This window comes from Carassius gibelio, chromosome A8 (assembly GCF_023724105.1).
Source record: "Carassius gibelio isolate Cgi1373 ecotype wild population from Czech Republic chromosome A8, carGib1.2-hapl.c, whole genome shotgun sequence".
Lineage (NCBI taxonomy): Eukaryota > Metazoa > Chordata > Actinopteri > Cypriniformes > Cyprinidae > Carassius > Carassius gibelio.
In genome coordinates, this window is record NC_068378.1 from 24,796,540 (window position 1) to 24,821,652 (window position 25,113).

Below are 25,113 nucleotides of genomic sequence, written 5' to 3' on the forward strand. Positions count from 1 at the left end.
CTCCTGTTGCACATACACACAGATGTACCAGATACACATTAACGTCCAGAAGTTTGGGGTCAGTACGATTTTCTTAAAACTGTTTTTTAAAAATAGTTTCTTAATCTCACCAAAGCTGCATTTATTTGAACAAAATACAGTAGAAATAGCAATATTATTAGAATTAAAATTAGCTGTTTTATATGGAATGAATCATCATGCTGTTAAAGCTGAATTTTCAGCATCAGTATCTTTCAGAAATCAATATAAAATGCTGGAGAAAAAAACCCTGATCCAAAACATTTGAACGGTAGTGAACTGTAAATATCCTCATAATGCAGATATAAAAAATACTAATGAGATGAATGTGTTATGGTATTAAGTCAGTGGTTCTCAATAGGACCCAGCTTTTATATTGGAAATTAAGTGGTGACCCGACATGATACCCAAATTGTTTATACTGTAGTACAAAAAGTAAGTAAAAATTTCCTCAAATTCAAACATTACAATGTAGTAACATTTCCAAGAAATGCTGAGGCCCAAAAATATGTTATATTATTAACATGACAAATGCTGATTTGATTTCTGAAGTATGATGCCCTCAACAAGCCAGTATTTCACCATAAAAAGCAACACAAACCCTGTGAACCCGTATTTAGCATGGTGTGGGTCATATTTGCCTCAAGTTTAGTAGTTTGTTCATGGTTTTTGAGGATTATGTCATGCAGACACTCCATTTTTGGATTGTCATTCTGTCTAGTGTATGAATTTGTGCCAAAATACTGCTGGATTTGGAGTTGGATTGCACACATCTTTGATGGCAAAAACAAAAGCATTTATTTTGGTCTCAACAATGAATGATTATGGTTATCTGCGTTTTATTATTTGTCTACAACAATAATCAGAACAGACCTACAACCCAATAGCTGAGAACTGCTTAATGCCCTGCCAGCACAAAATAATCATGGTATTGAGAGAAAATGTACAGTATGTTCTATCCAGATGTAATTGGTTCAAAAACATGAAGTGTTTTAAAAGCCGATCTCTCTTTGATTCATCACATTCAGATAATTTGTTGCTCATACAAAAATTGTCAGCTAACTTTTCTCTGTGAACAAAGAGAAAGGACTCCTAAAAAATCCAGGGAAAGTGGCAATTCCAGCTTTAAACAGAGAACAAAAAACACATTCACAACACACATACTGTACGATAGCCACAATTCAACTCTCCCGTGGTGTGTCCAAGTTCAGGAAGGGCTGAAATCAAATCCCAATGGATACTCATGGTGAGGTTACAGTCCAAACGGGCTTTTCTTCACGATGTTTTCACAGCAGTCAAAAATATCTTCTGTTGTTATTAAGTCCTCAGAAACCTCCTTGTGGGTTGTGCTCAATTGAGCAATTACCGTCCACTGATCACGAGAGACGTTTCCGATGTTTCAGCATGAATAGTTTGTCACATCACTACACAACACAAAAGGGATGAATTGGATGGGAATTCGGACCGTAGATGTTGATTTCTTGGGGGAGAGCAGGTAGTAGCTATCATACAGCAACAATGGCAGCGCTGAGAAAAATTTTGCTGGTTCATTATGGAGAGATTTGCCCGTCATGGGGGATATTCATTGTTGATCGAAGCGACTACCAAGCTGGGTGTCAAATTGATGCCGTATCCACTTGCTCCACTTTTAAAAGAGTCCAAAATGAAGGGTTGAGTATGTGTGCCGCCCATTCAGCCTAATTCTTTCTCCTTTTGTGTTGTAAAATTCTCAGTGCGGAAGCAAAATCCAGGAAAAGCTTTATCTGAGCCGCTGCAAATCATAATGGGCAGTGGTGCATTTTCTCACGGGCCCCTCAGTGAATTGTAGATATGTCTCCCATCCAGGCCCCTGGAAGTGGTCTGGGATACATGTATGCATTCTGTGAAAACAATTAAGAATGCATTAGATTTACATGACTAATGCAGCATTGTGTCGTGCACTTTTCCAGCACAATTGGAATGCACTAAGCATATTGTTTACACCCAGACTCAATACATTCAAACAAATTAGCTTTCAAATGTGTTTAATTTGATAGCGTTCCCTAGATGATGTTTCTTGTGCAAACAATGCTCTGCTTTTAATCGAGCTAAGCTGTCTTTGACTCCGGTTGAAGAATCAATTAACTGTCACAACTATATTTTCAGTATCTTTCTTCCTGCAGCCAGAAACATTTTTAAAAAGCATGTCATTTTCCAATTAACTTCTAGACGGCGTGTTTGTGAGACGAACGGTTCACTCAGTGCGCATACACATATTTCGCACTCGCTCATCTTCATGTCGAGAGTAACCTGTGCTGTGAACAGCTCTTCGTGTTTAAAACTGATGAAATTAAAGTGATCCCTTCTGGTAAAGAAGCTGCACATGCATTGCCATTTTGCATTAAATGTGAGTTACCGCATGCATGCAAATCATCTACATTCCCCGCATCTTCTCAGAAATGTGAATACAGTTTGTTCTCTGGTTTAAAAATGTCCTTTCATCCAGCCAACAATATTTTTTGTGTAATTATGTGCCAAACGGAGGAGTTTACATGCTGTTTTTATTTTGCAGTGTTAGTTGAATATATGATATTCATTCTCTGTGAAGACACAAAAACAGTAGGGGTCTAATCTTTCAATAGCAGTGCTCCAAAGAGAGATGTAATTATTGAGCTTATAAATAAATCATATTTCATGTCTCGCAAAGTGGACAGAGTATTCAGATTGAACATGGAGAGGAAGGCGAACTTGTAAGGTGAGTATAGCTAGTGCATGACTTTGAATTGGCTATTTGGTTAATATTTTTACACTAGAAACGGCTGTGGGCAGGAAACATAAATGCATAATGAGCAGAACATGTTGACATGATCAAGCAAATTAGAAAAGGCAGTATCTATTCACACTAAGTGAAAATAACTGACCTTGAGTTACTGAAAAAGCTTTTTTTTTCCTCTCCACCTACCATTGCTTAGGCAGTGTATGCTAAGTACAATAGTTTTCCACTTCAATATACACTATGTGAATGGCATGTCTATTTGCAATTTGTCTGAAAAGGATAATATGTGTTGATATTTACATTAGGTGCAAACTTTCAAATTATGTAAATGGCTATTGCTATTAAAAAGGAAGATAGAGGTTTTGTTTTCACAGTCAGCAAATTCAGTACATTGGTGCTTCTCAACCCAGATTAAAGTGGCGACTAGAACGGGAATTATAGTGTATTTAATGATGCAGACTCCTTTCAATTATATTATTAGTATATTACTGAACTATGTACTATCTATCTGTCGTTCTGACTAGCAATCACTCTTGCTATTGTTTTAGTTAGCTATTTATCTAGCTAGGTATCATTCTAGCCAGTCGTAATTCTAGCTAGTTATAGTTCTAGCTGTTGTTTTAGCTATCTACTGATCTATTTTTGTAGCTAGCTATCATTATAGCTGTCATTCTAGTTAACTATTGTTCTGGCTAGCCATTTATATAGCTATCATTGCAGCTAGCTGTCCTTCTAGCTATCACTGTAGCTAGTTATTTATCTCCATCTTGAAAGCATCTGTTGTGTAAAAAAATCTGATAGACGTCCTCTAAGATGTCAGTTTTTCATACAGTACATTTTAAATCGTAAAGACATTTTCTAAACGTCTATTTGACATCTGAAAGGAAACGTCCTATAGACATATTTCAGATTAGCAAACACTCTAAAAAATATGCCTTGCAGATGTAAATGCAGACGTCAAATAGATGTCCTAAATAGATCTCATAATCTCTGTGATCAACATTTGATATCAGGGATAGTTCTAGCTAATTATCATTCTTGCTCTTGTTCTAGCTTTTGTTCTAGCTAATTATCAACTCATCGTTCTAGCTAGCTGTCATTATAGCTTGTTGTTAGTTCTTTTTTTTTTTTACCCAGGACTAAATGTTTTGAGCCAGATTCAAACTTTGATTGCCCAGCATTTGCAGTGTGTCAGAGTATGTGTGTTTATTGGTAAACCTCAACTCCAGTTGTGTTTTCTTTTGATCTTGAGTTTTGAGATTTCTTTAATGGTTATAAATCACTCAGATCTCAAATAACCGCTAACCAGAGGACTCTTTTCACCACGGTGGGAGATGCTTCTCTAATGGCTTTTTAATATGCACCTCATCAGTCCTGTAATGGAGTTTTCCAGATGGAGAATGGATAGCGCTCACCTTATCATTGATTAGTCTTCCTCAGAGACACTAAATGAGCCTGTCCATCAGAGGTGTTCATTTCTGTACAAAATAACACTTATTACCATAATACTATCTCTGGATCATTATAAATCTGCCTCTGTACCGCCTAACTGCCCTTTCAGCACGTCTGCACTCATGTGTGTTAACATGTGCATGTGTTTGTATGCAAACTTGGCCTTGATTTATCAGCCCTGATTTGCTGTGGATTGTGAATAGAGGACAGCAGCTCTAAGAGAAGCCAGCCAAACACTGCGACACATAAACGTGCAAGCGTATAAATCTTGATGGCCACTCCACCTCTCCACCTGTACTATAGAATCATGAGTCATGCAGAGATGCAAATTAACTGATGGGCCACATAAATTGTTATGATGACAAATAAAAACGTCAACATCAACACTTCGCCAGGTTGAAACACATTTCATATAATGTGGCAGACGGCTGGAGTGAATCTTACAGTAGAGAGACACAAAAATGAAAGGTTATTGCTTTCATAGCTCAGGAGTCTTATGAAATATTTTGTAATGTGTAAATATTGGTGATTAGATGTATCAATATGCTTCAGATGTTTCTGCTAAAATTTGCCCTTAGGGAAAATAAAAGTACTCATAAACGAGTCAATAGTTGAAATACAGTAAGAGCAATTGAATGTGGATAGCAGCTTAGATCATTGGCTCTCGTGAGAAATATTTGAACTCATATTGAGATATCTGACTTGACTGCAGACTTTTTCTAGGTAAGTCGGAGCCATTTGAGGCATATGTTGAAATCTGTTGTGAATCTCTAGAGGAGAGAGATTTTGTATTCTGTGTTGTTGTTTGTGACAGTTATATGACATAGAGTGGCCAAATTTAGTTGCGTTTTCTGCCACAATGGAAGCACTTTATACTTACAATAACTGTGCAACTTAATCATAGAGGGGGGAAAATCAAGTAAAATCTAGACAGGAGACTTCAGCAAACATCTTAGTTTGCTCTCTATTTTAAATCTGAAAAATATTTTTTGTTGAGTATCATATTTGATACATCAGGATTGTATGGCTTCTATAGTATGATATAGGAGTACATGGAGCTCATATTTGAGAAGGAAAAAAACACCTTACTTTCATTCAAAGGTCCAAAATGAGCAACAATATGCAATTGGGGACAGTTAGTGATATTCATATGACCACTTTCTAACATATAGCAGATTACAGTACTTGCATTAAAAATGCATATAAATATCAGTTGTCACTCTTTATCTCCCAATAGGCTTCATGAGTATAAGAGAAAATTTCACCCCAAAAAATTATTCTGAAAGTGATTGCTGCTGTAATTTAAAAACTGTATACTTTGCATGGAAAATCCAATGCAAAATAAAATTGTGAAGAATCTTTACGCAGTTCTTTGCTACACAATGACTAAAAATGCTCAATTTGGACACACACGCACGCACACACACACACACACACACACACACACACACATATATATATATATATATATTTTTTTTTTTTAATGCTAATGCTCTTCTTTTACTTTCATGGACTATATTCCAAGTCTTATTAATTCCAATGATAACTTGTGCAAAGAAAACACTAATAATAATCTTCCCTCTAAAACTTTCATTAAGCCTGTATTCTTTGCCCAGATTCATGGGTGGAGCCATATGACAATTCATATTGACTACTTCTAGGGTGATTTTAGGGTTTATAGTGCCTGACAGATGTAGAAAAAGTAAAGAGATGTGTAACGATTGAAATTCCTTTCAGTTCCTTTGGGAAGAAATGGCAGAGGAATTCCAATAACAGAATGTGGCAAGAAAAAAATACAAGTGCAATCAGACCTCATTTGTACCTAGTTTATTTTTACATTATTCCAATTTGAATCAGATCCCAGAGGTGTTTGCGTATATGTGTACACTGCGTTTATACACCCACCCACAGTATTCACTCATACTTCCATCAGGTAACATGGGAATGGGGAGAACTGCGCAGTGAAATGAGCATGTAGGTCATGCAACAATTTCCTTGTTGACGGCTGTGAAACCACTATGAAAATGCACACCCAGAGTGGTTGTAGGGGTTTGGATCTGTATAATTGTCTCTATTACTAGGAGAGTGACTTTTTTATGTCAAATGTTGGTGATTACAGAAAAAAAAGACAAACATCTGCAGGGAGGGATGGAGATGTCTTCAGGCTACTCTGACATTCACAGAGAGTAGATTTCAAGAAAAAGTATAACTGTGGTTTAAGTGCTTATGAAAGAGGACACAATTTGGAACAGCTTGTTAGCAGTGAATAACCAAAACAAGTTAAATAAGTTTCACAATTGCAGGCATGCTGATAACTGAGAGAGAATTTTATCTTTTTTAAGATGTATATTCAAAGCTCTCTGCAGGAAAGACTCCTATTTTACTTTCTGATTAGACTCTGATTCTGTTTCTTCAATGATGCTTGGTTTTGGAAGCAGGCTATATGTGGAAGTAAATGCATGCTGCATACTGTGCAGTATTCAGTGCATACTGCCTATTAACAATGAGTAAGACTTTAACCTGATCTGACCTGCTCCTTGCGTCAGATCAAGGCTGCATCTCATTTCTAGTCTTACTTGATCTTAGTGCTGCGTTCGACACCATAGATCATGACATACTCATAGATCGATTACAAAACTATACAGATGTTCAAGGGCAGGCTCTAAGATGGTTTAGATCCTACCTGTCCGATCGCTACCATTTTGTTTACTTAAATGGGGTGTCATCTCATTTACCATCAGTAAAATATGGAGTGCCACAAGGATCCATCCTAGGTCCCCTTCTATTTTCAATATACATGTTGCCCCTTGGTAATATTATTAGAAAATACAGAATTAGCTTCCACTGTTATGCTGATGATACTCAGCTATATATCTCAACGAGACCAGATGAAACTTCCCAATTATCTAAGCTAACAGAGTGTGTTAAAAATGTAAAAGATTGGATGACAAATAATTTTCTCCAATTAAATTCGAATAAGACAGAGATATTAATTATTGGACCAAAAAACACTACACAGAATCTTGTAGATTACAATCTGCAACTAGACGGATGTACTGTTACTTCCTCTACAGTCAGAAATCTGGGTGTTATATTTGTCCTTTGAAAATCATATTTCCAATGTTACAAAAACTGCATTCTTCCATCTTAGAAACATTGCCAAGCTACGAAACATGTTATCTGTTTCTGATGCAGAAAAGCTAGTTCATGCATTTATGACCTCTAGACTAGACTATTGTAATGCACTTCTAGGTGGTTGTCCTGCTTCTTCAATAAACAAGCTACAGGTAGTCCAAAATGCAGCAGCTAGAGTCCTTACCAGGCCAAGAAAATATGATCATATTACCCCAATTTTACCAATTTTGGAACACAAATGCACTTTGTCCTAGCTTGGCTTTTTCATGCAATTAAAGTGAATATGGACACTTTAGGGCTGCTGAACTCCAAAAAATCACAGTGAAAGCATCATGGAAGCCCCACCAAGCTGTTATAAGAGTTCAAATGACTTGAAATATAATGTGTTGCCAAATTAAATGGCTTAATGGTGTTTTTTAAAACCTTTTTCTGATAATCATCCATCCCCATACTCTTTTATTGAGAAAATTCAGAAACAGGTTTTCCATTTGTGTTCAAAAGAAAGAAAACTAAAAGAAAAGAGCTGAAAATATGAGAATTACCATTCTGCTTAATTAGCCAGTGGGTCAAAGGTTCAGGCAAATTCTTCCTTTCTTTTATGAAGTCTAAGCACGGAGTGATATAAATAGCCTTAACATCCTGCTGCACAGTTTGTTTTTAATCTGCACCTTTAATCCAAGATGGATTGTACTCTATGCTTCTCTGCTCACTTTAATTTCCTCTCTCACTCCTTAAAGAGTGAGAGAGAGAGAGAGAGAGAGAGAGAGAGAGAGAGAGAGAGAGAGGAGAATGCAAGGGCAGTAATGAAGCGATTGTGCCAATGGATCTCTAATAAAGGGAGGACTTCCTCTGACCCCCTGAGCTCAAGCGTCCCTTCAGCTCTACACCTCTGCTGTCACACTGTGAGTGTTTGTTTGTGTGTGTGTGTGTGTGTGTGCATGCATATGCGCATATGCCGCAGCTTGAGAAAGCAGTTAATTACAGCCATTAGGGCGTTAACTGTCTATCTTTATCTGATAGAGGAAAATGGAGGAGGAAAAACAGAAATAGTTGCATTATGTCAGTAGGACAGGAGAAGCGAGAGCCACAGTGGGTAAATAATAAAAGCACTCCTGTTTGGTAAAGTGACTTTAGATTTTAGAAAACTAGATAATTTTTTCTGACTCCACTAGCAGATGTTTTTGTCTTCTTGTTTTAAGTATAAATTTGCTTAATTTTGATGCAAAAAAGCATCTTGATGGTATATTTCACCCAAATATGAATATGAAATAATAATTTACTCACCCTGGTGTTTTTCATTGCTATAATATTGTTGTAGTACTAACTTACTAAATTACTAACTTCTTACTAGAGTTCAATTATATATATATATATATATATATATATATATATATATATATATATATATATATATATATATATATAAACCTCCCTAGAACCTTCATAAGACTCATTTTTCTAGCTGACTAACGACTCGAGTTTATAGTAACCGATCATTTAATTATTATTATTTTTTTTTTTTAGGTAAATGACGTTATGTAGCATATTGTTTACAAGCTGTTGTATTGACATCCTTCCATGGTTGAAACACTGATTTAGCGATTGCATAAGACAGATGTGGATTCGGTTGTACTCTTTCTTTAAATATACCTTTGGATGCTCATTCATGTTTATTTTGAGCTGTAACTGGCATTAAAGTGGTGATCTCTCACCCCACATTAAACCACACCAAACCATTATTTATTGTTTGAATATTGTAATAAAATGAACAGAATTTGAAATCTTTGTTTCATATCAAAACAAACAAAGCACAAATCAAATCTTATTGTGCTTGATTGGATAGGAGGCACTACATTAGAACAATTAGAACAACACCAGGGTGAATAAATAATGACTTGTTTTTCATTTTTTAGGGGGAAATAATTTAGTTTTTCAAGTAGGCTACATTCTTATGTTTTAATTTCCTTTAGTTATGTTTAGATGTTTTACTGGAAAACAATACAAAAGAAAAAGTTTGAAAGTTTTAAATTATTTCTTTATTTTTATTCTCAGTTCAGTTCCTATGAAAGAAAAGTTGTCTGATTCAATTAATAAATGTTGTTAAAGTTTTCTAGATAAGTTGCATCAAACATTTCAAAGATGACCAATGTTTTGAGACAGTTGTTGGCAAGTGATGGATAGCAAACTAGATATCCTCAAAGCAGAACTGCTCTTTATCTGGGATATGTCTGTGAAATAATCACCTCTTACCACTTTTAAACAGATTGAAATTCAAACTGCAAAGTCTGAACACAGTTTCAATCCTGAAAAAAGTATCTTGGTTTAATAAACATAAAAAAATGAAGCAGCACAATTGTATTCAACACTGATAATGAGAAGAAATGTTTCTTGTGCAGCAAATCAACATATTAGAATGATTTCTGAAGGATCATGTGACACTGAAGACTGGAGTTATGATCACAGGATTAAGATATATTTTTAAACATATTCAAAAAATAATAATTTTATTGTAAAAATATTTTTACTGTTTTTAAAGTTTTTAATTTTTTTGGCAGTTAATCATTTTTTGATTCATATTAGATTTTATAACATACAGTAGAGTCAGGTTGGATTTCATATTGACTTTAACATTGCTTTTGATCCAAGTAAACACAAGGATTGTAAGATTCTCAGAAAGAGTGTGAGACTCAATTGGGAGGACGGAAGCAGAGTGAAGGATCATCTGTAATGTTTTATTCTTCTCACACACGATGTGCAGTATCATGAAGTGGAGACACTTAATATTCCTCAGAATGCTACACATTTGATATGACAGTTATGAGTCACCTAACCCGACTGCAGATTTTACAGTAATTCCTTTTAAAATATGAAATATGATACAGAAACACTTTTTATTTACATTGATCTATCTAATTTGATTATTCACAGCTCATGAAACAAATGCCTTCACCCTGCAGTGGAATCCATTTCCCATGTAATGCACATTAAAGTAATATTAGCATCTTCGCTCTGATCTGTCAGTCTGCAGACTCCTGACACAAAACACGCATCGCTTTCTCCCTCAGAAAATGCTGCAGGCTCTGAAAAATGTGCCAACTGCTGTCTATTAATACACTTTGCCTATTTATCTCATCCATTTAGCCTGTTTTAAGATTGCTAATAAACGTGATGCCTGCGTAAACACTGTCCTTGGCTTACTCCTGGGAAGAGCTGCATGTGTGCATTTTAATTTGGAATGCAAATTTAGAACAATTATTGTTGCAGGAAGTGATGGAGTTATCACTTAACTGATACTGTTGTTGCCTAAATGATCAGCATGAGTCACAGTCACAATCGAAATACTGTAGGCCTGTTCACAAAGATTCCTAGTTTTGAGCAATATTTGCCAGTATTTTAAATAAATATATACATATACGAAAATATAAAAATAAAGAGAAGGAAAAAAGAGAGAAATTTTATTTTGCATGAAGAAAATGATCTTATTACATTTTATTTGAGGGTTCTAAGTTATTGCACATTTTTGTACTGCCTTTAATGAAACAGTAATAATAATAAATAGAAAATAAACAATGCATTATGGCAATGAGAATGTTCAAATCACAATATGCATTGTTTCAATACAGTTTTACATAAAATGTTCTGTATAAATGCATTTCATTTACATACAAATAAAGTTCACAATGCAAATGGTTCTAAAATGTGCTTAACTTTCTTTATGCAAGATATGATTTTTTGTATTTTATTTTTATTTTAGTCTGACGTCCTTTTCTGGCTCTGTGAGATTTAATCAGAGAAAAACGGAGACTTTTTCCAGAAAAGTCATGTTGTGACAACCTGCTGCATCTATACCATGCATTTTGTCTAAAAAAAAAAAAAAAAAGCAAGGTCAAATTTGCAACTCCAAGTGTATTTTACTTCATGGTTCTGGAGGCAAAGTATTCTAATCAGAAGCAGAACCAAACAAGCAAGTTTCCACTTGGGAAACTTCAGCAGGGATAAAAAAAAAGAAAAAAAAAAAGATTCAATTTCATGCTAAGATTAGACGTGTGAAGCCGAGGTGGAAATGCCATTGACAGGAAAACAATCTATATTATTAGGGTCACCAGAAGATTGAAAAAGTTGGTCACTCTACTGAAGTACAGGTTAAAGCAGAGCCTGACACATAGTGTTTATGCCTTTCAAATTCAAGATGCATGTTCCACCAGGTTGTCCTAATGAACCAAAGCATAAAACAATGACAGCTGGTTTTGTATTGGGAACTGTCAACTGCACGGGAGATCGACTGAAAAATTAGTGCATGAACAGCATGTGAATATGATGTTTATGCAACCGCAAAATTTATTCTGCGGATGGTGTTACAAATCAGTTTCAGAACGATTACAGTACTGATCCTAAAATACTCAAGCCCCCTAAAACAACAACAACAACAACAGACGTGTTTTAGACCAGTTTTTTGTATGGGTGGATGGAGATATGAATCATGTAGTTTATTGGTCTCTGGGGGGTAATATAAGCTCTTAATGCCTTCAGCAGGATGCATATGAGCATATGCCACACTGTATATTTCTATAATTTGGGAGCTTTCGAGACTGGTGGGAAAATGATTGACATCTTTATGAAACTATCACGCACAGTAAAATGTGACATTCTCTGAATGTCACACATCAGCACTTGGAGAGAAGCCAGTAGCGTCACTTTCATCATTATGGTGACACGTTTTAAGGCAGTGACTCTCGTGCATTGGACATCAAGAATAGGATAGGAATATGAGGATATACTGTTTTGGTTAGTGTAAATGTCTTGGTTTTATTCTTACAGCAGACATTTACCTTGTATAGTTTTGTGTATGTTTATTCATGCATATTCCCATATTGGCATCACTGTTATTTGGCTATAATAACATAATATACAGTACTAATGAAATTGTGATTGGTTGGGAAGTTTTTTTCTCTTGTATTTAATAAGTCTGTTTATTGCTCTGCACTAACTGTGCATGATTATGTGGTAAGTTATTATGGTGATGAAACAATTTTTACGCCCACATATTAATTCAATTTAATTAATTATGCAAATTAATGTCAAATTAATCAGAATTGATTGCAAATATCTGTTAAAAAGTTATCAAATAAATAAAAAATGCACTTCAAAGCATTTAAAAGACAAAAAGTAGCTTTAGAAGTCTATATATTGTTAAATGCATGTGTACTGATGTTCAGTTATATGGACATAAAGGATATAACTGACCTAAATGCATGCAGAAAGGTATTTCAGCCTGAAAAATACATTTAGAATTGATAGATTTAATAGATACTTGCATCCTCACATCTCATCCCATGTGACCCATTTGCTGTTGTTTTCTCTTGGGATGGGACAGAAAGCCAGACTGGGTACAATTAAGGCATGTATCCTCCCCATCAAAAATGTCATGCATTATCTGGTGAGGTTTGTAAAAGCTTTTATTAAGGTTATTTTAATTTTCTGCATCACCCAAAAATCTGGAGTAAATTCGACACAAACACGAGAAAGAAAGATAAATATTAAGATGCAAAAATGAGTCCTCCTAATCATTAAATGTCAAAACTGAAGATGTGATGACCCTTTATAACAAAGATGTAATCAAAAGGAACAATGTAGCACCCCCAAGCAGGAGTTAAAAGACTAGGCAATAATTGAATGTGCTGGAAAGCATGAATATGTACATTGATTTCCAACATCTGGTACTTGTAAAGGGCATGTAGTCATGCAGCAAAATGCATCTAGACAAAAATTTAATAAATAAATAAATAAATAATGCTTTGTACAATAAAGCTCTATAATTTAAGTACGTAATTACTGTCACTATTTCAGTTCCTTCTCATCCGAAGATAAACACAAGGCTTATAATGACTCACAATAACATCACTGTGAGTTTTGTTTAGTGTCATGAAGGCTTTGTTTCTGTAAGGCAAATACAGATGACACTACTCTGCTAGGATTGTTAACTATTAATTAAGTTTAATTGAGGGAGACCATCAAGTGAAAATGTTTAGAGCTGGTTGCAAAGTGCTTAAGGGTTGTATAATAAAATATAATGCTATGATGGGTCAAAGGATGTACTTGTTTACAACTCTTAGGCATTACTTATCAGTGTGAACCAAGGTAGCAGAATTCTTAATTCGAGCTTAATTCGTGCACTGGCCAAAATGGTAAATTTTGTTGTTATTTACTCTTTGTAAACTTGTATGCTGTTAATTGTCCTGTAGAACATGAAAGGAGACTCTTAAGTTTTTATTTTTTTCCATTGACAATTCAGTGTAACCATGTTTGTCAAGCTCCAAAAATGAGAAAACCATAAAAGTTCATACGACTTGTTTTCTCTTCAAGTTAATGCAAAAGAAGGTTTGGAATATAGTGCATGAATGAAATTATGTTATGTTAATTTCATGAGGAGAAGGGGTTGTCCTTTTTACAACTTGATGGATGTGGTCACTGAACTATCATTGTATAACAAAGTCTTTGTGTGAAGATTCTTTTTCGTTTTTCTACAGAAAACAATTAACAGCATGTTTGGAATGACTAGGTGAGTGACTAATGAGAGAATTTTAGCTTTTATATAATCTATTTCTCTACTTATGCAATTAAATTTAAGCATTTCAAAGTTGTGGTTCAGAGGAATGACAGCGAGAAGGTTTGCGGGCAGTCAAGCTCTTAAAAAGTTTACCTCTGACTCCCTGGTGCAGAGAATTCCTTTTTTTAGTGGTAGGTCATACCTCGCACTCTCTGGAGCCCGAGATGGTGCAGGTGCATGCCCCGTTAACCAAAGAGTCCATGGTCTCAGCATTGGCATGGTTGTAGCTTAGATAGTACTCTTGCAGTTGAGAGTTGATGTTGTGCTCAGGCTCTTGAGTCTTTTTCCTGCGCTTGCGTCGAATAGAGTGCTGCTGGAGTTGCCTCATGCTGTTAGGGTATCGTCGCCATGAGACATAAATCACTAACAGGATTAAAGACACTGAGAGAAATAGGGCAACGCTGCCGGCGATGATCTTGTGGAAGGTCATATGCTCAAACTCGGGTTCGGGGGTGAAGGGTAGGCTGGTAGGTGTTACCGTTAGGGGTTGTAGGAATTCATTGTTGGACTGAACAGGAAATAAAACCTTTGGGGTGAGTCTTTGTATGTGGGTAACTTGAGAAAGCTGTCTAGTTGTGGTGCGTGGGGTTGTAGTGGTGATTTCGGTTGGCCAAAGTGTTGTCGTAGTAGTAGTTGTCAGAATAAGATTTAATTCTGTTGTCGGTTCCACAGTGTATATCTCCTCACACACTGAGTTGTTCCTCACTGCATCCATGACTCTTTCCCCCTGAAGGGATTTGGGAGTGCTGCAAATAATGCTGGCATCTCTAGTTCCCCTGAAATTCCTCAGCCAAGACACCAGGGGGCAAATACTAGAGCTACAGTCCCATATATTTCCTGCCAGATTGATAGTGCTAATTGAGATCCATGATGAAACAACTTCCTGGGACACGTTGCTGATCTTGTTAGACTCCAGACTGAGCATATGCAAGTTGGGCAAACACCTAAAAATAGCAGGATCCAAAACTTGAATCTCATTGCCTGATAGATCCAATTTCTGTAAAGTGTGCCAAGTCCAAGGCGAACCTTGGACGACTGTCCGTATGCGATTCCATTGCAGATAAAGTGCCTGCAGATTTAAGAGGCGTGGAAATAGGAAAAAGTTGATCCTAGAAAATTGATTGTGCTCAAGGTGAAGCTCTGTCAGCCTGAGCAGTCCCAGAAAGGTCGTACGAGTTATAGTCCTTAGGCGATTATAACCCAGATCTAGAAACTCCAGGCTTCGACATTCCATAAAAGTACGGACAGGGATGGTATTGATGTTATTTGATCGCAGGTGAAGATTCTGAAGTTTGCGTAGTCCATAAAAATGCCCCGGCATCAAGTCCTGCAGCTGGTTGTAGGACAGGTCAAGGTTGCGAAGGTTTGGGACAGTCTCAAAGGTGCCGTTTTGCAACTGCACAATCTTGTTAGAGCTTAAGATTAGTTCCTTTAGCCTACGAAGTCCTTGGAAAGCCAGTCTATCCACTAGGTTGATGGAATTGTGGTCAAGGTAGAGCCAGACCAGCTGGTTGAGGTGAGCAAACTGGTAAGGTAGCAACAATAGGAGGCTGTTGTACCGCAGGGACAGACCCTGGCACCCTAGAGAGATGTTCTCTGGGACGTCTTGAAAGGCGCCTGATTCGCAGTAAACAATCTTGCCTTCGCAGCGGCAATGCACAGGGCACATCCGTTCCCCCTTGCTGAGTAGCAGGAGAACAGAAGCATGGATAAGAAAACATGACAGGCGCCCTTCCCAGAGTAAGGGCCCTGTGGAGAGATACAGACAGAACACAGACAGACAACATTTGAGGTCAGTTTTAGCATTCACCCTAGAGAGCACAGGTTTGCAATTGACAGAGTGGGTGCGCAGATCCATTATGCACAGCTTCATCTTTATCATCAAGAAAAAACGATTCATGATTGTGATGGGGATGGATAGATGTGCTGAGTGGTTTCAAGCTATTAAGTACCCTGGTTTTAGCCAAAATGGAAGTGAGGGGGAAGCGGAAAAAGTGTTTTAAATGAATGGAAATCAATGAGATCCACTTATCAGAGCGGAACTAATCAGCATACGTTTGACATACGCAAGGAACAGTTTGCCGTTTCTTGTACACCCCCTCAAGAGATTTAACTAGTGTTGGAGACTAAAAATAGCATTCATAATCTATGTTCAAAGCAGCCAAACACTGAATGTTTCTTAACCTTCACGCTAAATTAGGTATGAGAGAAAGGCAACATCAGGGTCATCTTACTCAAAGTTTGCTTGTATCATTAGCAAGTAACACATGATAAGTTTCCCACTGTTCTACTGTTTTGCCTTGATGCTATAACAAGAAGAGATGTGCAACAGCAATGGGGCATACCAAACTGTTTACACAGTCATCAATTTTATATAATAGTGTCCTATTGGGGCAGTAAACATGTTTCATCCTGTGACTAAAGGCAAGTCACCCATCTCCTGCTGACTAGTTGTTGGAACAGAGAAATGGCACACTGAGACCACGTTGCTTTCCTTAGCAGCAGAGATCATTAGCAACACGCAGAGGCATAAATTTAATCTAACAGTAGGAGGGGACAAAAAACACAAAATTTCTCAAGAGCAATTTTTGAAGGGGACACAAATAATACAGCTCAAATTGTACTTGTAAGTATACGTATATACAGAGGAAAGCCTCACTACTTTTACAGTACTGCAGCAGGGAGACCGTGCCAAATTAGAAAACTTCATACTGTTGTGGTTGCACCGCGATAGCAGTAGTGTCCATTGTAGACGTTACTATTTTTACTCTGGTAAAAATTGCATTCTGGGGGTAAAATACAAGTTTATTGGTGGGCTGGTAAAATTCTCATTCCAGGTACTAAATATCACATTGGGGGCGCTTCAACCAACAGGAAAATCGTGGACTTGGCTTGATGTAAAAGAGGAAATCAGGCATTTGGACCAAAGCACTGTTAGGCAAGAGAGGGGGAGATTTTTTTGCCCCATTTTTGTTGTTTTACTACTAACAAAGTTATTTAAAGTATAAAATATTGTTATTTACAATACACAGTGTAGTTTTTAATAATTTTTCTAGGGGGGCACAGCCCTCAGATAGTGGGGGTCATGCCCCCCCCACCCGCGACCACACCCCTCGCCAACCATGAGTCAAGAGCAGTAGGCTACACGATGGATTTGGTACATTTTCTACAGCTTGTTATTAAACTAGTATAACAGGACAGAAAAAAAAATCTTTATCTAAAAAAAAGGCTGCATGTGGACCTTAGCAATCAATCTCCACGTCTGGCTGTTAAAGAAATCAATGAGCAAATTAAACCTTAGAGAGTCATTAGAGGTTTAAGATTTGCAGAGCTGATTCACATAATGTTTTCCTCTCACTTAACTGTTTAAAATCAAGAACAGATAAGGATGTTTTTAAAAGCATAGCTACCTGATGTGTTCATAATGGAGGGAGTAATTTTTCCTTTCCTTTTCATATGTTGATTTTCTTGAATTAGGCTACTTGAACTCAACATGAAATCATTGATCTGTTTACTTTGGTCTTAATTTGTGTGTGTAATGTTCCATCAATATGCAATAAGTATGCAATCTATCTGTCTGTCTGTCTGTCTGTCTATCTATCTATCTATCTATCCGAAATACATCTAAAATATATCACATTATGGAATTAAAACAGATTGCAAACATTACTCCATTACACTTTTGTTGCTCCTTGTCTCTTGCCTCAACGTCTCACTATAGAGGCCATAGTTGATGGGTGCACAAGATGACATAAATAATTTACTGTACAACTATGAACTTTTCACCTGTGTCACCACCACTTTTTGGGGGAAGCCCAAAGAAAACTAACTGACATTTTAGACACTCATGCCCAAGTTTCTCTGGTTCAGAAGGCCATTAACAGGGCTTTCGACATCAGAGAGGCTGAGAGAACGAGGGCTGCCATCTCCTTTGGCAAAAAGACAAGTTGATATTTCAAATGAATGCTGCAGTGTTCCATTACCCTGACATGGAGGGTAATACCCGGGCCGGACTCAGCAGGAGATGATTAAGAAACAAGATGAATGTGATGAGGGTTCTTCAGGTACACAAGAGTATTTACATCTTTGGTGCTAGCAGAGAAAACTGCTTTTTATCTAAAGAACATAACTTAAACATAACACAGCTAGAAATGCACCAGATGGAGAAAGGTCAAGAGTTACTCTAGAGAAAGCATTTGTTTTCAAAAAAATTAATTTATTAACTGAATTTAGTACAATTGATTATACATTATACATACATACATATATACATACGTAAATAAATAAATAAAGAAATGCATTATCTTAATTTGGGAGATTCTATTAGCTAATATTGATAAATGCAATCAGTTTGAAAATGATTAATTACACAGCAATTCAATGAACAAGTCAATTGACAGGCCTAGTTTAAACTCTGAAAGATATTGTTTGATGTCATGCTTTGTGGTAAATTAACTATCACTCAAGCATCAATTCCCACTCCACAGAATGAGCTCCCAACACTTTCCAGTGAGGTGTATTAAAGTTTCCTTTTTTCGGACTGTCTGTCCACAGGGACTTCCCTTCCCAATGGACTCCCCTCACAATGAGTTTGCTGTGCTTTTGCAATGCGTGTTTCTCTCTGTCCTCAGAGTTTAACATTTAAGGGCTTATAGCTAATCCTAATTTGAGTCTATTGAGTAGTATATGATCATCAGAGGTGGGTAGTAACGAGTTACATTTACTTCGTTACATTTACTTGAGTAATTTTTCGGGGTAACGAATACTTTTCGGAGTATATTTAAAGATGGGTACTTTATACTCTTACTTGAGTACATTTTTTGGGAAAAATCTGTACTTTTACTTCGTTACTGTGGGCGACGCCCCTCTCGTTACTTTATCTTAATGCAATAAATGCTTCAGTTTATTCCAAACGCGCCGTCTACTTTTCTCTCGACAATGAGCGATGCCCATTCGCGAATGATTCATTCTTTTGAGTCAACTCTGTTCAAAGGCTTGATCAAACCAATTGGCAAACGAGTGAATTGGTTCATGAATCAGTTTGATTGAGTCGTTCAGTTCCATGCTGCACGCGCTGAGTGTCTGAAGCGGTTCACTCAGAGTTGTAACGTTTAAGAATTTTAGCAGCGTTGAAAACGGGGCTATGGAACTGCACTGAATTGAAAGCTAATCTGCAAAGGCTATTATTTGCTTGCGATGGAGATCCTTATTAGATGAACGCGTGTGCTGTCTACTGTTTAACAGGTAATAACTTGGGCTACATTCGATTACAGTAGACGATACCACTGTGACATTAGTTTGTTGTACGTGTGTGGCTTATAACAGGTTGAATGCAGCTTCCAAAAGACAAAGAATAGCCGATTAAGATTTTATTAATTTTAATACAATCACACCAGTGCGAGTACGTTCAGCAAGTCATATCATCAGCTGCTAAATTCAGATCTGTGATCGCTTGCTGGCGCTGAGCCAGAGACAGACGCGTTTTTACAGCGCTGCGCATTAACCAATCACACACGGTTCTGTTGAGCTTTTGAATGCAATGGCCAATCAGAGGTGTTCCGATGAGGCATCGCTGAAATGCCGGTGCTTCCTTCACTCGCTCACATACTGAATACCTCTTTCTGCCGAATTCTCTCGTCAGAAACAACAAAGTGCAGATGTGTGTACGAATCTATAATTAAGATATTGATTTCACAGTGTTAACAGTTTCAGTGATTTTAATGGTAGTTTCTGAGAGTGAATGAAATCTAGACTGTCAGTGAAAATTATGTTTAATAATGTAAATGTTATTTGCTCTCTTTCTGAACAATGAAAGATTAGTAGCAATATTTATATCACATTAATTTTCAATGTTAAATTCACATTTAAAATAAAGTCAGTCGTATTAAAAATATGTTATGGCATGATACCTATATTTGTTACTTAAATAAACAGACAGGGTTTTATAATAAATTACATAAATTGGATTAAAGGCTGATGAAATATATACATTTATACACACACACATACATTACATACATTTTTTGTCTATATATCTATATAAAAATAGGCTCAGTATATATGACCCAAAGTAACTAGTAACTAACTACTTGAGTAGATTTTTTATCCGATACTCTTTTACTCTTACTCAAGTAACTATTCAAGACTAGTACTTTTACTTTTACTTGAGTAAATATTTCTAGAATTACTTTTACTTTTACTTGAGTAAAGTTTTTGGGTACTCTACCCACCTCTGATGATCATAAGAAAAAACGATCTGATTGAAATATAGGCCAAACTGTATTTAGGGAGGGAAAACTAAACCTTGCCTGAGAAAAATGTGAAAACATATTGTGTTTCTGAGAATTTCATTATATTTGTCAGTGGTAAAGCTGAAATTAACAAGCATTCAACCCCATCTGTTCTCTGTGCATATGTTGTAGCTCAGCTGTTGCAGTAAATGCCAAGGTCATGGGTTCAAATCCCACAGAGCGTATATGCTTATGGAAAATATACCTTGATTGCACTGTAAGTTGTTATTTTTCAGCAACACATTTTGTTTCTGTAGTTTGAATTATTTAGTGAAACATTATATCCAATGCCACAAAAATAGAAATTGCATTTCATAGTCAAATAGAGTCATTATGTGAGTATGGAGTGTGTTGTGGAGGACTCCTGAAACACTCACTTTTGAGGAGGCTTTGAGGACTGGGACGTGGAGGTCATTCCAGAGCATCTATTCTAATCCAAGTTGAAACATCACTTTTTAAAATCCACCATTACTTGCTATCATTGTTTATTTGATATTAACATAGGCTGTATTACCTACATTCTTGGAAGAAAGGTACAAAAGCATTCATTGGGGTATCACCTTTTCAAAAGGTAGAAATATGTACCATTTAAGTACTAATATGTACCTTTAAAGCGCATACTTTGGGGGTATATAAGGTTAAAAGATGTATGTTTAGAAAAGGTACCACCCCAGTGACAGCTTTTGTAACTTTTTTGTCAGTTATGTAATTTCCTTGAAGATCAAGGTAAATTGTCCTTAATTTGTGTTCCAGGAAACATACATATAAGTATCTTCTGTTGCTTACGAAGGGCAGAACTAAATGGAAAAAAAAATATTTCAGCAAAATAAGAAAAATTTTGCCATCATCTATTCAAATGTTTTCACCCCCCAGCTCTTAATCCATCTTGTTTCCTTCTGGAGCATCAGTGAATGTTTGAAGATTTTTTAATAGTTGTGTTTGAGTGCCTCAACTGTCCTCAGTGTGAAAAGATGGATCTCAAAATCATAAAGTCACTGCTGGAAAGGGTTCAAATATGCAAATATGATGGAAAACTGAAGATTCTGCAGGACCTTAAAGATTTTTCTGAAGAACAGTTCTCAATTTAACTCTTCAGAACAAACAAGGGACTCGTGCACAGCCATCACAAAACAGAAAGACAGTCGAGGATCATCAGGTAACAGAACACAGTATTAAGAACCAAGGGTTCCCAAACTTTTGAATGGGTTTATTTTAATAATTTCAGCAATTTTTTTTTTGTCTTGTGGACTAATTGTAAACACCTTTTATGTACAATATCTTACTCAGGGGAGTACTAAATAGAAAATAACATGCATTTTTTGAAAATTATTCACACATAAAGCCCCACTGCATATACAAAATTGTCTTTGATCTTTCAAGCTGTTTGGTGCTACTCAGTGGGTTGCATGCATCAGTCCAAAAGAAGTTAAATAAATGCACCCATCCAACACGTTTAACACAGCTCTGGGGGATGAACAAAGGCCTCCTGTATTGAATCAATGCATTTTTTTTAAAGAAAAATATCCATATTCAAAATGTAATAATAACTTTAATGTAGTTTGCGCCAACAGTTGTACACGGAAGCAGCTCCGGTCTGATGACGTCATGAGGTCAGCGCTGCACATGCGCCGGTGAGTCTTGTTAAAACCAACGTTTGTTAACTTTTGGCCTGATGCATGCAACACCCACTGAGTGAAACAGCTTGAAAGATCAAAGACAATACTTTATATAACTACGACTGGATTCGTCTGAATGAAGAAAGTCATATACAACTAGGATGCCATGTGGTTGAGTAAAACACAGCCTAATTTTAATTTTTGGGTGTACTAACCCTTTAAAGTTTAAGTGACTAAGTGAAGTTTAGATGATTTTATTTTATTTAGAAATGTTCATGGATGAATCCCTAGTAGGAATAATATTACTAATAATAACAGGAACATACTACATGAAACATATTACATGAAAATGACATGAAATGCTGACTTGAGTAAACTGTATTGTGGCCACTTCTACAGTCTGGGCAAAATAACCAGTCATGGCTGACTATATAGCTCTAGTTTGATGTGCATGACTGGAATATCAAAATATTCTTAATGTGGTTGGATTTGTGCCATATGGGCAAAGCCCTTCTCTGCCCTGGAGTCCTTAAGATAATGCATTTTGATAATAATATCAAATTAGATTAGTCTTGATAGAGCATACAGTTATCAGCTGTTGCTTTCTAGTTACTCTGGAACACTTTAAATGTACACTCACATGAACATATCTGTGGTTTGAAAAGGAATTATTCATGTCAACATACTTTATTCAACACTATTTAGCTCTGAAATGACTCAAATGGAGTATTTATTAAAGTTTTTAGCATAGGATGATCTGCAGCTCCACACATTATGCCAAGTATAGGAATTCTCTGGATTCAGGTGCAGTTTCTGTAGGAGGACCTCACATGCTCCTTTCATAGGTGCTTGGAGTTCATCCAACATTTGGTTGAACATAATAGCAGGCTTAGCTCAAAAATTATAATGCCTTGGCCATGCATTTTGGTTTTAAGCAGGTTCTTGTTTATAACTTACGTTATTTCTGAATTATAATGATTAAAAATATTGAATAAAGCTCAAAACCCATACTTGGAATCATTTGTGGAACTACTATAAAATTAGTATGTTAGAAGCTAATTGTGACATCAGTGTGGCTGGGGAAGACGTTTTATTCTATATACAGTACAGTAGTTACCAAAATTAATTGCAGGACGGACATCTATATTTGTTCCTTGTTCAGAAGCAGCATAAAGAATGAGCAGTGTTCACAGATGGAGGCTCTCTAATACACAGTCTTAACTGATTATAACATTGGATAAAAGGAGGAGTAACGACAGTGAAGGATGAGAGAGGACCAGGCCTGGACTTTATTTTGTGTTTAGGTTCGGTTTGTGTTTATTTTGTTATTAAAGTTTTATTTGAATGTTCGCCGCTTCCCGCCTCCTTCTTCCCGATTTATGAATACTGTTACAATGTGCTTCTGGATTTTAGTGGGAAGCACCAGGAAATGTAACACTATAAAGCACAGCAAGCAACTACTGAGTGCAGCAAAGACACAAAAGGCAAGGTCTATCATTTTCCACTGAACTGCCAGCAAGAGACCAATTACAACACTGTAAAAATCCTCATTCCATATGATTCAGACTTATCATAAAGCGTTTCTAAGCATTAAATAGGGCCGTTGACAGGATTTTTTTTTGGTAGGTTGATGTCTTGAAGTTTGCCATGCAAAAATCTTAAAGTAAGACTGTGGTCTTTATTTTAATTATTATAATGCATGCAGATGTGCAGACTACATATGGATGTTTATCAGCATTTTTGTTTACCGTTTTTAAGGGAAAAAGACACCTTTTTGGATTGAATAAGATAGTATGGTCCTGCTATGGCAAATGCTTATTAACCATAAAGGCAAAATGGTGACATTTTCCTAAAATGGTTATAGAACAAATGCACCAAGCCTCATAGAAAACTCACATCTAGTACTGCTACACGCGTTACTGTGGGCAACAACGCATTATTTTCTCACTAAAGCAAAAAAGATTATTTGTTCGTTTGTCTGTATCCATAATTAGAAAACTACAAATTAACTTAAAGTCAGTTTTGAAGAAAAACACAAGATATGTTTTTATTAATTTATTTGTTGTATCACGTTAATATCATTTAAATTGTTTGATGAAGCTCGCTTTGCACAAAAATGCTCATATTTAAAAGTCCAGAAGCATTAACGCTTTCCCATTTTAGCTCCGTGTTTCACTAGAAGGCGTTGAGTAAATGCATGTGTCTAGTGATGAATGAAGGTGGAAAATAACATGACTGAAATCAGAACCGGAGAAATTGATTGCCCATAGAAATGCATACAAAACAAACACACGGGCACAAATCCACAATGAACAAACGCGTTAAAACCACACAATTATCGCATCTGCAACAGATGAATTAAGTTCAATGGTTTGCATGCGCTCCGAATGTGTTGTCATGCCATTACGCACTTAAATGCGTGAACACGTTTATTTAGTAAACCAACATAAATGTTTCTTTGCTTTATGATCTTACCCATGGCACTGGTTCTGCTCCAGTTGAGTGTTCAGAAGATGATTCACTCCAGAAATCTCTCTGCGCTTCTTGCTGATGCTGAAGTGCAACTAAATAAAGGCGTCAGTTTATTGAGCGCAGTTGCACGAGTCAAATTGAAAAGCATAACTAACAAAAACCGAGTTGATAATTCAGGTTACCGATTCCCAAGATGATCAAATCGCGAGATGATCACGTTAAGATGCGAGAAAAACAAAATTGAGAGAAGTTTGATCAGGCGGTAAAAGGCTTCATGATCCATACTGTCGCTGTGAAAGGACGCGGGATGCTGGAATCTTCGGGATGCGCGCAGCTTCAGCACCGGTGAGTCTGAGGGACGTGTTGCACCTGCCAGTTAGAACAGCGATTCAGTAGCGTCGCGCATGGACGGCAGCGATCACGCGTCACGCGTCTGGGGGTGGCTGTGGTTTAGTGGTTTAATGATTGAAGATCAACGCTGGTAGCTGATAGGCTGCAGGTTCTCAACTCAAACAAGTTAATTCATCAAATATCTCTGTTGTTTACCTGTACATAAAAGAGTGACACAATAGGCTACGTTTTCATGTTTCACTCATACAGTATGTTGGTTGAAATGTCAATCATACATTTTATATCACAATATTATTGCCAACATAGTGGCTAATTTCATTTGAATTCACAACTTTGATTTTATTGGATTTGCCATTTTGTTTACTGGTTGTATCTTCTAACAACAACAAAACATGTATCAATAAATGTTCAGGCTTT

The 25,113-nt window shown here is 36.5% G+C and overlaps 1 protein-coding gene across 2 annotated transcripts; it reads right to left on the bottom strand.

The window, feature by feature from the left end:
• Positions 1-976: 976 nt before the first annotated feature.
• lrrtm4l2 (leucine rich repeat transmembrane neuronal 4 like 2) lies at positions 977-25,068 on the bottom strand. Of its 2 annotated transcripts, none has more exons than XM_052604926.1 (3): positions 24,349-25,068; positions 14,110-15,716; positions 977-1,898 (listed from the first exon to the last, which is right to left on the bottom strand). In XM_052604926.1, the coding sequence occupies exons 1-3, from the start codon at positions 24,350-24,352 to the stop codon at positions 1,833-1,835; spliced, it is 1,677 nt and encodes a 558-aa protein (XP_052460886.1). In that variant the 5' UTR covers positions 24,353-25,068; the 3' UTR covers positions 977-1,832. The 2 variants fall into 2 exon arrangements, with proteins under 2 accessions (XP_052460886.1, XP_052460885.1); XM_052604925.1 differs by having other exon boundaries at positions 14,061-15,716.
• Between the last annotated feature and the right edge of the window lie 45 nt (positions 25,069-25,113).

What these genes read in the sequence shown, in the direction of transcription:
- lrrtm4l2 (XM_052604926.1), bottom strand. An exon ending in CGGGCTCCAGAGAGTGCGAG is followed by an intron (nt 1,899 to 14,109) that starts GTATGACCTACC and finishes TTGTTTTCACAG; the next exon opens with AATGCATACATGTATCCCAG.